The sequence below is a fragment of the Haliotis rubra genome, unplaced genomic scaffold (genome assembly GCF_003918875.1).
Source record: "Haliotis rubra isolate DU_JTF1 unplaced genomic scaffold, ASM391887v1 Scf103, whole genome shotgun sequence".
Lineage (NCBI taxonomy): Eukaryota > Metazoa > Mollusca > Gastropoda > Lepetellida > Haliotidae > Haliotis > Haliotis rubra.
Genome location: NW_025764926.1, coordinates 220723 through 236870, shown reverse-complemented (window position 1 = coordinate 236870; position 16148 = coordinate 220723). Strand labels below are relative to the sequence as shown.

The window sequence follows — 16148 nt, the reverse complement described above, 5'->3', positions numbered from 1 at the left end:
TTCAGTAACCCATGCTTGTCATAAGAGGTGACTAACAGTATCTGGTGGTCAGGCTCGCTGACGTGGTTGACACATGTCATCGCATCCCAATGCTTATGCTGTTGATCACTGGATTGTCTGGTCCAGACTTGATTATTTACAGACCGCCACCATATAGCTGGAATATTGCTGACTCACTCACTCACTCAGAGTGTCCACAACGACATAATAGGTGTTTGTGTGAATGCTGATTAAGGACTTGTGCAATTAAGGATGTTTTGTTTTTTCAGCTACTGTCCCAGTACAAGTCCGTATCACCGACATGAACGACAACAGTCCCTACTTCGTAAAGGCCTTCTACAACGCGTCTGTGAGAGAGGATGCTCCAGTTCAGCAGCATGTCCTCACTGTCAGTGCCAGAGATCCTGACGACGGTGAGACTAAAACACTCCTTCCTTGTTTGATACATGATGTTTGTGGGTTTAAGCCCCAAACAGCAAGGAAACCACATTTCTATCTCACATAATTGAAAGTCTCATTAGCTTATGCCGTTATGTTTCGGCCATCATCAGTCAAACATTTACAGTTTGGGACGTCATCTTTTTACAATGTAAGGAGACTGAATTCAAACTTTCCTTGGATTACCACTGTTATGCTTTTTCTAAAAGTTGTTAACTGAATTCTGATAAAATTGTGATATGAATACCTTGGTTAACAGCATGTATGAAGTCAGTTACATACCAAGAACAAACTTTTGGTTTGTTTCTTTTTATGAGATTTGCTAAAAAACATTATGATCATTAATTACGTTGAAATTTTTGATGAGGTAGAAAATTCATATTAATTTATGTTCCTCTTCTATCCATCTGCTTACAGCCGCTGTCTTAACGTACACAATCATAAATGGGAATGAACGGGGTGCATTTGGTGTGCAGAGTAAAACAGGCATCATCTATGTTGGGAGACAGCTTGACTATGAAACAGAACGACATGTGAGTTTGATGATATTTCAAAACAATGTTCTTATTTCTTATAAAAAACAGTGGCGGTGGGGTAGCCTAGTGGTTAAACCGTCTGCTCGTCACGCTGAAGACCAGGGTTTGATTCCCCACATGGGTACAATGTGTGAAGCCCGTTTCTGGTATCTCCCGCCGTGATATTGCTGGAATATTGCTAAAAAAGCAGCGTAACACCATACTCACTCACTTTAAAAAAACAAGTATGTTTGCCATTTCGAACATTTGACTTTGATATGTACGAATTTTATGAAAGACATGAACATAGATTAAACTTCTTTGCTATGTGATTTGCTCCTTTTGTTTAAGTGGCAGTGGTGAAACTAAAATATTGTTTAAAACAACATTACACTGTGCTCACTGTTTTCCAGCTTTATGACCTCACCCTGGAAGTAGATGATGGGATTTACAAGAACACCACTCGAGTTAATATCCACGTGTCCGACGCCAATGATAACAGCCCTGTGTTTGTCATTGACCCATATATCATCACTGATGTTGTGGAGGAGGATACATCGATCACTGCCACCAACAAGAGGTTCTTAGTGCAGGTGAGCACCTGTTCTCATTATAAACAAGGACTTGTAATTGCTGGCTGATGTTTGTAATGTTTCTCATGTATGATGTCAATATTCCTTGGAACCAGCACTGAAGGCTGTTTCCTGTCCCCTCATTGGTTAACTACAATACATATTGAAGTAAGGAAGTTGGTGATTGGATGCTTTACAGCTTGTTAAGCTTGTCAAATTCCCTGACGGAATTAAAGAATGGTATTATCTACTTGTCAATACTTCCATATCACCCTTTAATGGGTACTGGTATACTTTAAAAAAATTGTTTGATTTCTTTAAATAAGACACAAAAATCAGATTGATGGTTTTTTGGACATGAGGTCAGCGAACACAACAATGTTGTCTTTCCTGTTGGACCATTATTCAGGGTGTTTCAAGATGGATTTGAACCAAAAAAACACAAGTCTGATCCTTTAAGCATGATGCTTTTTCATTGTCTGCTTGTATTTGCACTTTGCTGTGTAGAATCTGTTTTTAACCAATGAATTGAGTGACTCTCCAGGCAAGGAGACAAATGGGAACTGTATATCACACAAAGTTCAATGTTACTTATTTGCTTTGTGAATACAAACATATGTAAGTGAAACTTATGCATGCTCCCATTAACTCAAGTTTGACCATCTTTTTTTTTTTTTTAAAAAGGTGAATGCCACAGATGCAGACATTGATCGGCCGACGCAGATCCGTTACTCGCTGCTTGGGTTTGGCACCTCAGCACCAAATAAGTACTTTGAAATTGAACCCGAGACAGGCCGTCTGTACCTTCTAACCAGCTTGGACAGGGATCTGCCCAATGGGAGACCAAACTACCAATTCAACATCCGTGCCCAAGATGAGCCTGACCCTTTACCAGGATCAGGTGACCTTGACCAACCTCAGATCGGATTTGCATCTGTTCAAGTAAAACCAATAGACATCAATGATAACAAGCCATTTTTCATCTCTAAATTAGAAGGAAGTGTGATGGAGCACTCTGATCGAGGTAAGTGACATTTTTCTGGTGGAGTTAATGAGCACAATATGGTGCTAGAAACAGTTATTTACTGCAAAGGCCAAGATAAGAATAAGGGTGTTTCTAATTTCCCTACTCTGTGAAATCTGGGTTAGAATTGATCTTCAGCAACCCATGCATGTATGAGGCCAGCAGTGTGATTGGGTGGGCAGACTTAATTGATACTTATCATCATATCACAGTTGTGCAGATTGATGTCCATTATGTCAATCATTGGATTGTCTGGTCCAGACTTAATTATTTACAAACTACTGTCATTTAGCTGGAATATTGCAGAGTGCAGTGTCTGATTCAACTGGAATGGGAAATATTGGTAAGAGTAGTCACATCCTAGAATGTATTGTTTGTTTGATTTCAGGGAGTTCTGTTATGACTGTGGTGGCCATTGATTATGATGAGGGCATCAACGGTACTGTGAGGTACGAAATAGTTGAAGGTCCATCAGATGGATCCGATATGAAATTCCAGATCAGAGAAAACTCAGGTCTGATAGAAACTAGCACCAACTCATCCGGCTTGGACCGAGAGACCACTCCCACATACACAGTGAAGGTGAAGGCCTCCGACCGCGGTGTGGTAGCTCAGTCAATAGAAAAACAAGTCACCATCAATCTGGACGACAAGAACGATCAAATCCCAGTGTTTGAGAAGCCTCTCTACAGGGTGACAATGTCCGAAGCGCAGACATCAGGAGCTATTGCAAGAGTTCGAGCTACGGACAATGATATTGGAGAAAATGCTCGTCTTGATTACAGATTGAACAACTTCATTTCTTTTTTCGACGTGGAGGGTGTGAATAATGAGGGCAGCATTGTTGTATTCAGGGTATGTATTTAAGGATAGAATTAATCCTGAATGTGCAAGTGGATTGGGTGTTCTGACCTCTGGTGGCTTTGTTGATTGGATGTCATTGTACCCAGAGTGCTCGGGTTCTCATTTCTATCGGCAGTTTATAAATTATTTAACCCTGAAGATCTGGGTTAGAATTGATCTTCAGCAACCCATGCTTCTTGTAAGAGATGGCTAATGGACCGGATGGTCAGGGTTGCTGACTTGGTTGACACATGTCGCCGTATCCCAGTTGCGTAGGTCGATGCTCATGCTGTTGATCACTGGATTGTGTGGTCTAGACTTGATTATTTACAGACTGCCACCATATACCTGGAATATTGCTGAGTGCAGCGTAAACCTGAACTCACTCACTTATAAATTATTTATTAAGGAACAAGACAAAAACGTCTTGGTTCTTATGTAGAGTTAATGAGTGGTATCCGAAAACCTTGCTGATCGAGTTGCTTGTGGATGGTTTGATAACCAACAGTGTACCTCAACCAATCATTACTCTTCAGGCTGTCGACTATGAGAATCCCGACCAGCGTTTCTTCAACCTGACTGTAGTGGTCCAGGACCCCGATCCAAGTCACACCGCCACAACACATGTAGAGGTGACTGTTGAGGACTTCAATGATAACGCCCCTGAGTTTGAAAGACCCAGGATTTCTGTGGAAGAGTATGAAGATGCTGCTGTGGGAACATTCCTCGCACACTTCTCCGCTGACGATAAAGATAGTGGCATCAATGCTGATTTCGAGTAAGTTTGTTGCAGTATTAACAGGATGAGAGATACCGTTGCTGGTGAAAGTTCAAGATATAAGGCTCCTTAATTCTCAACCATGTTGGAAATTGACTCAATTCAAATCATCTCGAAACTCTCGAACTCAGGCTAACCTCAGCATCCAGTGTTGTCTGTATGGTGTGACATGTTGTAATGCTGTGTTGTAGTAAGCTGTGACTTGTTGTGTATATACTCACTCGTCTCCTCCATTATAGGTACTCGGTGGACCGGAAGACTGATCCAGATAAAATCTTTGCCATCAACCAGCTTGGAAACGTGACAATCAGAAACATGATGGACCGGGAGAAGCTAAGCTTTCACAAAGTCTTCATACTGGCCATTGATAAAGGTAAACCATTTCACAAGGAGTTCTCAATTGTATTACCGTATTTCCTCTAATAAGCGCCGCGGGTGAAGCAGCAGTTTAAGAAATCAACGCCAGGCCTCTAATAAGGTACGGGTACGTTTTTATCCCCCCGGCATGTAATGCGGGGGGATATAGTCGACGCCTCGTACGTCTGTCCGTCCGTCTGTAATCATTTTGTTTCCAGAGCATAACTCAAAAAACGTTCACTATTTTTCAACAAAAATTGGTAGATATTTCAAACAGAACCTTAAGTGGTGCTTTTTGCTTTACAGATCTTTGGTATTTTTATTTTACTCAGTTTCCATGTAAACGATTTGGACTTAAAAGGGAGGGGTGGGTTTCGTTTCCCGAGCATATCTCAAAAACCGTTCAATATTTTTCAACAAAACTTGGTAGATATATCAAACAGATCCTTCAGTGGTGCCTTTTGCTATTTGCAGATTTTTGGCATTTTTTATTTTCCCCAGTTTCCATGGAAACAATTCGGACTTAGTCCCAACAGGGAGGGGTGGGTTTCGTTTCCAGAGCACAACTTGAAAACCGTTCAATATCTTTCATCAGAAATTGGCAGATATATGAGACAGATCTTGAAGTGGTGCCTTTTGCTATTTACAGTTCTTTTTCAGAAGAAGTCCTTCTTGGGGTACATATAAGCATTAAAATGTCCTACAACAGTTGTAACTATATTTTTCAATAAATATTTACAAAACAAAAAACTCGTTTTTTCTTGTGAGACCACCCCTACAGGGCCCCACCGGACCCCTTACAGCCAAGAGCTGGTAACTCTCGCCGTCTACCTCGTACCTCCCTTTTCATGCTGTGGTTCTGTTGAATAGATGTGCATGGTGTTCGTTTCGAGTTTGCTCTCCTACCAATACGATGAGTGTAAAAGAGTCTCAATCTGTATGTATGGTTCCTTTCTTTACGCACGGGCGTTAGATGGACTTCATATGTTGATATTCTCATATATCTTTTGTTGCAACTTTGCTGTGGGTTCTCTGTTTTCCAGCCTTGATGGCAGGCAAAATGGCGGACCGCGAGATCGAAGGTTTCCTTGCTACATGTTCTTGGTAGCTTGTAGTAGGGAGTTCATATATTATGTTTGCATATTATATGGTAGGCTTGCCTAAATTGTCTTCCTTTTCAGCGAATTTGTGGTAAGTCGTTGTTGAGTAATTTTGATAGTGTTCGTTTTGTATCACTCAACTTTACTCACTAGTATGTACATGCAGGTGCGGCTAGCCTTTTTTCTGCTTTGCATTGTATGTTTAGTATTTAAATGGCTGTAGCTTGTAGCATGTAAATATCGCCCGTGCGTTTTATTTATTGCTATTTACTTGTGTTTATATGTTTGCTGCTTCACAGTTCCTGCTAGTAACACTGGCGTGGTTCTGTTTGTTGCAGTTTAAGCCCTGTGCGTTGTGCCGTGCACACTACCGCCACAGGATGGTCATAAGGTGTGCCTCCAGTGTTTAGCCGAGGACGCTCACGACTATCAAGGATGTTCATAATAAGCGCCCTTGCGTCAATATTCCTGTTACATTATGTTGTGTTATGTTAGACATGTACACATTTCATACGTTTACACACAACGTGGCTCATAGTTGCCGAGGTTGTGTTTTTTGTCTGGGTTTCTGTGCCTCACACGCATTCTTTAAGGCACGCAGATTTTTTTTTTTCACTAATCTGCTTTAGGCGGGGGATAATATTTGATAAAAGGTTTCTAAGGAAATCCCTTTATCATTCCCCCACCTACGCCTCCCCCGAGAACAATGTTGCTACACTAACGATTGATTTCTTATAGCAGCAGCAGAGATCGTCGGTGCACACTCTTATCTCAGACGTGGTTTCCACACTCCGAAAGGAGATTGGTACCCGGTCTACGGGTAGAGATTGCACCGGCGCATCAATTGGGGAAGGTCCCGACCCGAGCTCCGGCTCCGGGAAGTGTCCGACCTCCCGGGGACGATCGGACCCGAGCTTCAGCTCCGGCTCTGGCTCAGGGGACGCTCTGAACCTGGGGACTAGCAGTAACTCGACTTTGGCCCCGGTACGGCGCAGATCCCCAGCGCTGATAGCTCAGGTCTCGGCCTGATGTCTATCGACGCCCAGGCCAAGAGGCTGTTGAGTGTGACAGAGCTGCCGATCACCTCCACGCTCCTAGGTCTACCCGTGTACACCAGGGGAACCCTGCATTGCCAGGCTACACCCATGGGTCTCGAGACCGGGGTTTGGACTCTCTGAACCTGGGGACTAGCACCGACCCGGGCTTTGGCCCTGGTATGGCGCAGATCCCCAGCGCTGATAGCTCAGGTCTCGGCCTGATGTCTATCGACACCCAGGCCAAGAGGCTGTTGAGTGTGACAGAGCTTCCGGGCTGCCAATCAGCTTGACGCTCCTATGTCTACCCGTGTACACCAGGGAACCCTGCATTGCCAGGCTACTCCCATGTGTCTCGGGACCGGGGATCGGACTAGCACCGACCTGGGCTTTAGATCCCCAGCGCTGATAGCTCAGGTCTCGGCCTGATGTCTATCTAACGCCCAGGCCAAGAGGCCGTTGAGTGTGACGGAGCTACCGATCACCTCGACGCGTCTACCCGCGTACACCAGGGGAACCCTGCATTGCCAGGCTACTCCCATGTGTCTCAGGACCGGGGTTCAAACTATATATATATATATATATATATATGTATGTATGGGTATTTATATAGCGCTAAAGGCTATGTTCGACTATATGCTCAGTCGCTTTTAGAGAGTAGTCGGGGAACCCTGATTTATCAGGCTACTCCTACGTGTCTCGGGATCGGGGTTCGGTCTAGAACCGCCGAGCTTCGGCTCCGCGGATGCTCTGAACTCCTGTAGAGTAGCAACCGAATTCGGCTTCGCGTACTGGTAGGGCGCCTATACCCAGCGCCGGTAGTTCAGGTCACGGCCTGATGTCTATCGACGCCTTGACCAAGAAGCTATCGAGTGTCACGGGTGTGTTGGTCACCTCGACGCTCCGAGGTCTGTCTGAGTGCTTGGGATACCTTGATTTATCAGGCTTCTCCCATGTGCCTCGGAACCGGGTTCAGGCTCGTACAGTGGACAAGTCAATTTGAGCTTCGGCTCTTTTCGCTACTGTGAACTTAACATTAGGTAGGTTCGTCCCTGAGGCAAGTGCGGCTGTGTTGCCTCAGGTGTTGTCCACGTCGAATACCCGAACCGGAGGGAAGCCTGCTTCCAGCAAGGCATCCGGGACAAGGCCTCACACTCTACCGTCAGTCTGCCGTTCTTTCCCCTTAACAGCTCAACGCTGTATGCGCATCTCTCAGCTGTGCTGAAGGAGCTGGTGGAAAGGGGAAAGAGCGCCAGTGATTTCATCGGCGACTCAGGGGTATCTGACGGAGGTCAACTCTCATCTGGCTAGGGACTGCATTGTAGCTGTGCCAGCCAAATGATGAGTGCAGTTATGGGCCTATGGCGCCCGGGACTGTTTCGAGCTTCTCGTTAATTCCTCAGGTGCCCAGGTAACGGCAAATGTTATGTTGCCGACTGCAGGGGTTTACTGTATTCTGCCACAAACCGGAGCAACGCACACCAGTGTCGGCTACCCGAGAGTTGGCGAAAATACTCCATGCTGAGATCTTGTCTCTGCTGGGCAAGGCAACCAGCGAGGTGGTTTCCAATGGTCAGGAAAATGTGGGGTTTGACTCCATTTATTTCCTCGTTGCCATTAAGAACGGAATGTTCAGACCCATTCTCATCTGAGAGCTGAACAAGTTAATAGAGGTACTGTCCTTCAAGATGGAGACACCGCGCTCTCCCTGATTTCAAGATTTACCTTCGGTTATTGTTCGACGGGACGTGCTACCAGTTTCGTGTGCTCCCCTTAGGCTACATTACGGCGCCAAGGGTGTTCACCAAATTGAGGTTTATTACAGCCCAGATAGCCAGATCGCAGTGCCGGTGTTCTCACCCGTACCTAGGCGACTGGATCATCGTTGTTTTAGAATAACTGTTGAGTCTGGGAACCTCACGATCAGTGTTGGTCACTCTTACGAAACTGTGCCGAATTGTCAACCTCACGCAGTCAGATGGACAGACCTGGAGACACTGTTGCTCTCAGTCTAGCCAGATACATCCCTCCCGGGTTGAGGCGATGTTCTGGGCGACCTGCGGTCTCTTGATGACGAAGTCACAACCTGCACATCAATGTGCTGGAATTGACAGCAGTCAGGTTGGTGTTCGATCCCGCACACTGGGATTCGAGTTACCATTTCGGCCAGACATTCTCACTTTTGCCTTTTGCCTTTTGCTATACAGATTTTTATCAGTTATATTTCTCATGATTTCCATGGAAAAAAGTCAAGCTGGACTAAGTAACTGTCAGATGATTTGTTCTTTCAAATATGTGGGGGCCGGGGGGATATGTCATCCTTTGATGACTCTTATTTATGAATGTATTCTCCCTTGATCCAAACATAGATTTATTAAGGAATGGTTCATTTAGTCATAACTTCACTAACAATAAATTACACCCCGTAAGAGCAATAAGCACCAGGTCTCCAATAAGCACTGGGCCTCTATATAGCACCGGGTTTGGAAGTCCGTTGAAAAAATAAGCCTGGGCGTTTATAAGAGGAAATACGGTATATCCCTACGCACATGTTTATCCATAAGTTGCTTGCTGGTTCGAATTAGAAATTTATGGGGAGGAAACATATAAAACTTTGGCTGGCGGGATTATCATTGAATTAGAATTATTCATGCAGATTGATGCGAGTATCTACTTAACTAAAGCCCTCAATTCATGGATGTGTTTTGTATCCCAGGTGATCCTGCTCAAACCGGCACAGCTACTCTAGAGGTGAAGGTATTGGATGTCAATGATAACTTCCCCATCTTTGCAAAGCCGTATCACCCCGTCGTCATGGAGAATGCTGCAGTTGTACCAGAACTTGTTATTGTCGTCAATGCCACCGATTTGGATGCTGACCCATTTGGGCCGCCATTTGGATTTGCAGAGCCTGTGTGTAGTGATGGGTCCGATTCTTGCCCATGTAACAGCCGGCCTACCTGCGCCGACTTCAGTCTTTTATTCAAACCCTGTAAGTAAAGTTTGATTTTCATGTTTCTCTGTCTTGCCCCCTAATTCTCTCAACCAAACAGTTCAACATTACATTTGTTAGTACATTTTAAATTTGTCAGCAATAGCCACCAATTATGTACAAAGTACCACTCTGTGTCTAAAACTTAACAGTAATACTTTTTCTTCTGTTTTCCAGCTGGTGACAACAATAAGGGCAATGCCGAAGTGTCCACAAAGAAGGTGTTTGATCGTGAACAGCAGAAGTTTTACTACATGCCCATTGTGATGTGGGACATGAGGGGCTCAGGAAATCCTAAGGCTCAGACTGGGACCAACACACTCACCATAGAGATTGGGGATCTCAACGATAACAAGCACGGCCCAGGCCACAAGGATATCTTTGTCTACAACTACAAGGGTAGGCTACAGGGAAATACTTTGACCGCAACTTAAAACAAATTTCCGTGTGTTGTGTTTTTAAAGTGTCTCATATTGTGATATATTGATGTCTATGTCTGTTTCTACAAGGGTAGGCTACAGGGTAATACTTTGACCGCAAATTAAGACAAATTGCTAGTGTTCTCTGCTGTGTTTCTATAGTGTCCCACATTGTGTTGTGACACATATAAAAACCCTTAAGCAATGTATGTTAATCAGATTTACCGTTTGTATTGGAGAGATTAGAAGTCTAAACTAAGCTCATTGGTGACTGTTTTCAGGAATGTTTGGCCCTCTTGAAATCGGTAACGTGTACGCCACTGATCCGGATGACTGGGATGTGGTTGACAAGACCTTCACCTACACTGGACCAGAGTACATGAAGAAATATTTCACGTAAGTGGGAATCAGTTCATGTGATGTACACTAGATAACTTTTTGCTGTTCACTGAGAAAAGCTATAAAATTGCTGATGCAGCGTTAAGGAATACTCGCTTACTCCCTTTTTATCCCCCGCAACACGTTTTGCGGGGGTTATTAAAATGGAGTCCGTCCGTCCGTGCACATTTGTCTTTTCCGGGAGCAGAACTCTAAAACCGTTCACTATTTCTTCTTGGAATTCTGAATAAAATATTTTTGGCATTTCCATGGCAACAAATTCAACTAAGACTGAAATTAGTGGTAGTGCTCTTTTCCGGGGCAGAACTCTAAAACTGTTCCCTGTTTCTTCACCAAACTTGGCACATAGATAGATCTGGTGGTGTACTGGTGCCTTTTGGTAGTTTTGGAATTCTGAATAAAATATTTTTTGGCATTTCCATGGCAACAAGTTTGACTTAGCCTGAAATTGGTGGTTGTGCTCTTTTCCGGAGCTGAACTCTAAAACCGTTAACTATTTCTTCACCAAACTTGACACATAGATTGGTCTGGTGGTGTACTGGTTCCTTTTTGGTAGTTTTGGACTTCTGAATAAAATATTTTTGGCATTTCCATGGCAACAAGTTTGACATAGACTGAAATTGGTGGTTGTGCTCTTTTCCGGAGCTGAACTCTAAAACCGTTCACTATTTCTTCACCAAACTTGACACATAGATTGGTCTGGTGGTGTACTGGTTCCTTTTTGGTAGTTTTGGATTTCTGAATAAAATATTTTTGGCATTTCCATGGCAACAAGTTTGACATAGACTGAAATTGGTGATAGTGCTCAGGGTTCGAAATACCCCATATATTAGCGTACCATGGCATGGTAAATATTGAAATGGCACGGATAAAAAAATTTCTCAGTGCCCTTATGGCACGTCTAATTTTTTAGAGACATAACACGCCTTTAGTCATTTAATCACCAAAGAAAACTCTTATGCAAATGACAAACAAGCAAAAACATTTATTGACTTTCTCGTCCAGGAAATCATCGGAATTATGATGGTTGATGTAAAGAAATCTGGTTGTTGTTTTTTTCATTTAGAGTGTTGGGAGTACTGATAGTTCAGTTATTAAAGAGGAAATTGTGTATGTTAGATACATTGAAAAAAGTGAACCTGTCCCACAATTCTTAGCTATTAAAAGTGTTGAGAACGCTGAACAAATGAAGCTTAAGAAAGCCATCTTAAACAGAAGACATATCAGTGATAACAGAAAACTGGTTACATTTGTTGTTTTCGGACAATAGATTTCAAAAGATCATCATCCTTGCTACTGTCCTTTATTCCAAAAACATGTAGGCACACTTGATTTCTGAAAGGCACACCTAAAATATTTGCCTGGTGCCCTAAGGCACACTTAGAAAAAAAAGTATTTCTATCCCTGGTGCTCCTTTCTGGAGCAGAACTTTAAAAACCTTTCAATACTCTCCTTCCACTTTTCTATATACACATCTAAATATTTGACATAATCATAACTCGTAGACATAATCATGAAGAGTATTTTGCCATTGCCGGGGATATTGATGACTTTGTATTGTTGCTGTGTCACTGAAGGACATGTTGGCATTTCATTGGCATGACTTTGTTTACAGATGCGTTTTTTGAAACTATTACAGTCATTCCGTGACACAATGACAATAGAGATGTTATGAATATGTTAAAGAGCTAGTGGACAGCAGTAGTCAAATAAATATGGTACAGTCAGGATCAGAAGTAATCAAAGGACATTCTTGAAACTCAGTACCCATGAAGGTCCAGGTTAGAATCTTGGCCTTCAGTAACCCATGCTTGTCGTAAGAGGCGACTCACGGGATCGGGTGGTCAGGCTCACTGACTTGATTGACACATGTCATCAGTTCCCAGTTGCACAGATCAATGCTCATGCTGTTGATCACTGGATTGCCTGGTCCAGACTCAATTATTTACAGACCGCCGCTATATAGCTGGAATATTGCTGAGTGGGGCGTAAAACTAAACTCACTCACTCATATTACTCAGTGTATTCGTTGTGTTTACAAACCAATGTAATAGCATCCCACAGTGTTGACCAGCTACCCAGTATGATACCCACATTTCGACTTTGTTCAGGGTGGATACAAATACTGGTATGATCACCATGGCTAAAGGCATCCCCAGCGACGTATCATACTCTTTCACTGTGGATGTGTATGATGTCACCTGGAAGATAACTGCACAGTGCACTGTAACTATTATGGTCCGAGACATATCAGAAGAAGCTGTTTTCAGCTCAGGATCAGTACGTCTCCGAGGTAAGAGATCTTTTTAGCCAGAACTTTGAGTGAAATTTTCCCAAGTCATTGGTTCAGGTCATTGAATGCTGCTTGAATTGCAGTGATCATTCTTGGAGCTATGTGCGGACTGAGACTAAAAATGTTTTCACCAAAGCCAAGGTTAGGTGACTGATGTGTTTTTTATCCCCCTGGCATGTAATGCGGGGGGATATAGTAGACGCCTAGTACGTCCGTAATCATTTTGTTTCCAGAGCATAACTCAACAAAACTTGGTAGATATATCAAACAGAACCTTAAGTGGTGCCATTTGCTATTTGCAGATTTTTGGCATTTTTATTTTCCCGCTTCGTCCCAAAAGGGAGGGGTGGGTTTCGTTTCCGGAGCACAACTGGAAAACTTCTTAATATCTTTCAGCAAAACTTGGCAGATATGTGAGGCAGATGCCAAAGTGGTGCCTTTTTGCTATTTACAGAATTTTGGCATATTTATTTTTCCCGGTTTTCATGTAAACAATTCGGACTTAGTCCCAAAAGGGAAGGATGGGCTTCGTTTCCGGAGCATAACTCAAGAACCGTTCAATAGTTTTCAGCAAAACTTGGTAGATATATCAAACAGAACCTAAAGTGGTGGCTTTTGCTATTTGCAGATTTTTGGCATATTTATTTTTCCTGGTTCCCATGGAAACGATTTAGACTTAGTCTCAAAAGGGAGGGGTGGGCTTCGTTTCCAGAGCACAACTGGAAAACTTCTTAATATCTTTCAGCAAAACTTGGCAGATATGTGAGGCAGATCCCAAAGTAGTGCTTTTGCTGTTTGCAGATTTTTGTGATTTATTATTTTCTCAGTTTCCATGGAAACGATTCGGACTTATTTTAAAAAATAGTCAAGCTGGATTTTAAGTAACTTTCAGATGATTTGTTCTTTCAAATATGTGGGGGCCGGGGGGATATGTCATCTTTTGATGACTCTTGTCTATTTTTTTCATTTACCAGTTGTGTTAATTGCTGCCTGATTTTTTACTCATGACAGGTACACATGATTCGTGATATTACTAGTTGTATAGGTAACATTATTGGTCTGTTTCAGGTATAACAGCTGAAGACTTCGTGGCTAGACCCAAAAAGCCCAATAGCGGCATCAGTGAATATGAAAAAAGCAAGTATGACCTATTCCAGGAATTTATTGCTGACAAGATTTCTGTGCCCAAAGGGAATGTAGATGTTCTCAGCGTTCAAAACAATGGAGAATTCACTGATGTCCGATTCTCTGCTCATGGCTCTCCATACTACCCATCCAGCAAGATGAATGCGGTTCTGGCAGTAAACAAGGATGCGGTAAGTATTTTAAAAAGTCATGGCTTTATCGAGATCTGCTCTGATCCCAATATTTGAATAATACCGTACATTACCCCGTAGATAAGCTGAATTTTGAGGACCAAATATAGCAGTCTGTAGAAGGGAGTCGGCTTATCTATGGGTTACACTTTCATCAAACTTTTTTTCAAGGGGTAAGAAAACAACATAGTATCGTTTCACGTGAACAAACCAACATGAGAAGACGACTTTTGCAATTAAACATCACTAGACAAGATTGTTTACCTATTCAGTTCTAATTTGTTTTTGCTACGCATTGTCCTAGATGCAGGGTTTAAGATTACCAAGTGTAATTGTCTCGTATACAGCGCCAGGGATCGGCTTATCTACGGTAATATACGGTATGACTCGTGATGACTTTTGTCAATTTGACTACTGGAAAATGCTATACCTTTCTTCCATTGAGTAGAATGTTCCTTTCCATCTGAAATTAAGAAAATAACTTTTAATAAATATGAGCGTTGGCGATTTTTTCCATGTTTGTATGACAAATTCACTTACTACTTGAATCCCAGATAAATCCCTGCAAGTGAAGGATCTTGATGATAGCTGGTTAGTTAGATGTTGATGTTATAATGCACATGTGAACCAGGAAGATTCAGGTTAAAGTTAGTCCCATGCTTGTTTTATGAGGTGACTAACGGGATGGGAGGGTCAGGCATGCTGACTTACCCGATGCAAGTCATTGTATCCCAGTTGCTGGGATCAAAGCTCTTGATGTCAATCACTATTTTGTCTGGTCAAGATTCCATTATTCATAGACAACTGTCATACAGGTCACATATTGCTGAGTGAGTGAGTGAGTGAGTGAGTGAGTATGGTTTAACTCTGCTGTTAGCAATATTCCAGCAATATCATGGCAGGGGACACCACATATGTGCGTCACACATTGTACCCATGTTAGGAATCAAATCCAGGTTTTCAGAGTGACGAGCAAACGCTTTAACTACCAGTCTACCCCACCGCCCTAAACATTGCTTAGAGCAGCATTAGTAAGTCACAAATAACAAATGTACACACTATAAGTCAGTTTGTTTTCAGCTCCAGAAAGCTGTGAATATTGAGGTGGACCAGGTTCCCATCGATGAGTGTAAGGAGGAGAGATTTGAAGGAAGCTGCTATAACTTCCTCAATGTCACCGGCCAACCAGCCATGGTCAACACCAACGGCACCTCCTTTGTTGGAGTAGAGATGTTTGTGCAACCAACTCAGGGATGTCGCTCTGACTTCTATCCCCCGATCGATGATTGTACGCCAGACTACTGCTACAATGGTGGCACCTGCAATAAAGATGACTGGGGAGAACTTTCGTAAGTGTATTCTATTTACTGCATAGAATGGCTTGTTTCAGTTAATTGCAAAGATAAAACTCATAGTTCACTTTGAGCACATCGTCTGTCATCCTTTTATTATCCCCCGCAACGCGTTTTGCGGGGGGTATTAAAATGGACTCCGTCCGTGCGTGCGTCGCGTCCGTCCGTCCGTCCGTGCACTTTTGACTTTTCCGGAGCAGAACTCTAAAACCGTTCACTATTTCTTCACCAAACTTGGCACATAGATAGATCTGGTGGTGTACTGGTGCCTTTTGGTAGTTTTGGAATTCTGAATAAAATATTTTTGGCGTTTCCATGGCAACAATTTCGACTTAGACTGAAATTTGTGGTAGTGCTCTTTTCCGGAGCAGAACTCTAAAACTGTTTCCTATTTCTTCCCCAAACTTGACACATAGATAGATCTGGTGGTGTACTGGTGCCTTTTGGTAGTTTTGGAATTTTGAATAAAATATTGTTGGCGTTTCCATGGCAACAATTTCGACTTAGACTGAAATTGGTGGTTGTGCTCTTTTCCGGAGCTGAACTCTAAAACCGTTCACTATTTCTTCACCAAACTTGACACATAGATAGATCTGGTGGTGTACTGGTGCCTTTTGATAGTTTTGGAATTCTGAATAGAATATTTTGGCGTTTCCATGGCAACAGGTTTCACTTTGACTGAAATTGGTGATTGTGTTATTTTCTGGAGCAGAACT

General features: G+C 42.8%; 1 protein-coding gene across 1 annotated transcript in view; it reads left to right on the top strand.

The window, feature by feature from the left end:
• LOC124272554 (neural-cadherin-like) overlaps window positions 1–16148 on the top strand; it is a 72020-nt gene that overhangs the window by 40295 nt on the left and 15577 nt on the right. Inside the window, 13 exon segments of the mRNA XM_046707767.1 lie at window positions 270–413; window positions 856–971; window positions 1367–1546; window positions 2210–2549; window positions 2938–3404; window positions 3929–4170; window positions 4410–4543; window positions 9378–9653; window positions 9831–10052; window positions 10354–10468; window positions 12583–12764; window positions 13833–14080; window positions 15161–15429. Coding sequence (XP_046563723.1) covers window positions 270–413; window positions 856–971; window positions 1367–1546; window positions 2210–2549; window positions 2938–3404; window positions 3929–4170; window positions 4410–4543; window positions 9378–9653; window positions 9831–10052; window positions 10354–10468; window positions 12583–12764; window positions 13833–14080; window positions 15161–15429 — 2935 coding nt within the window.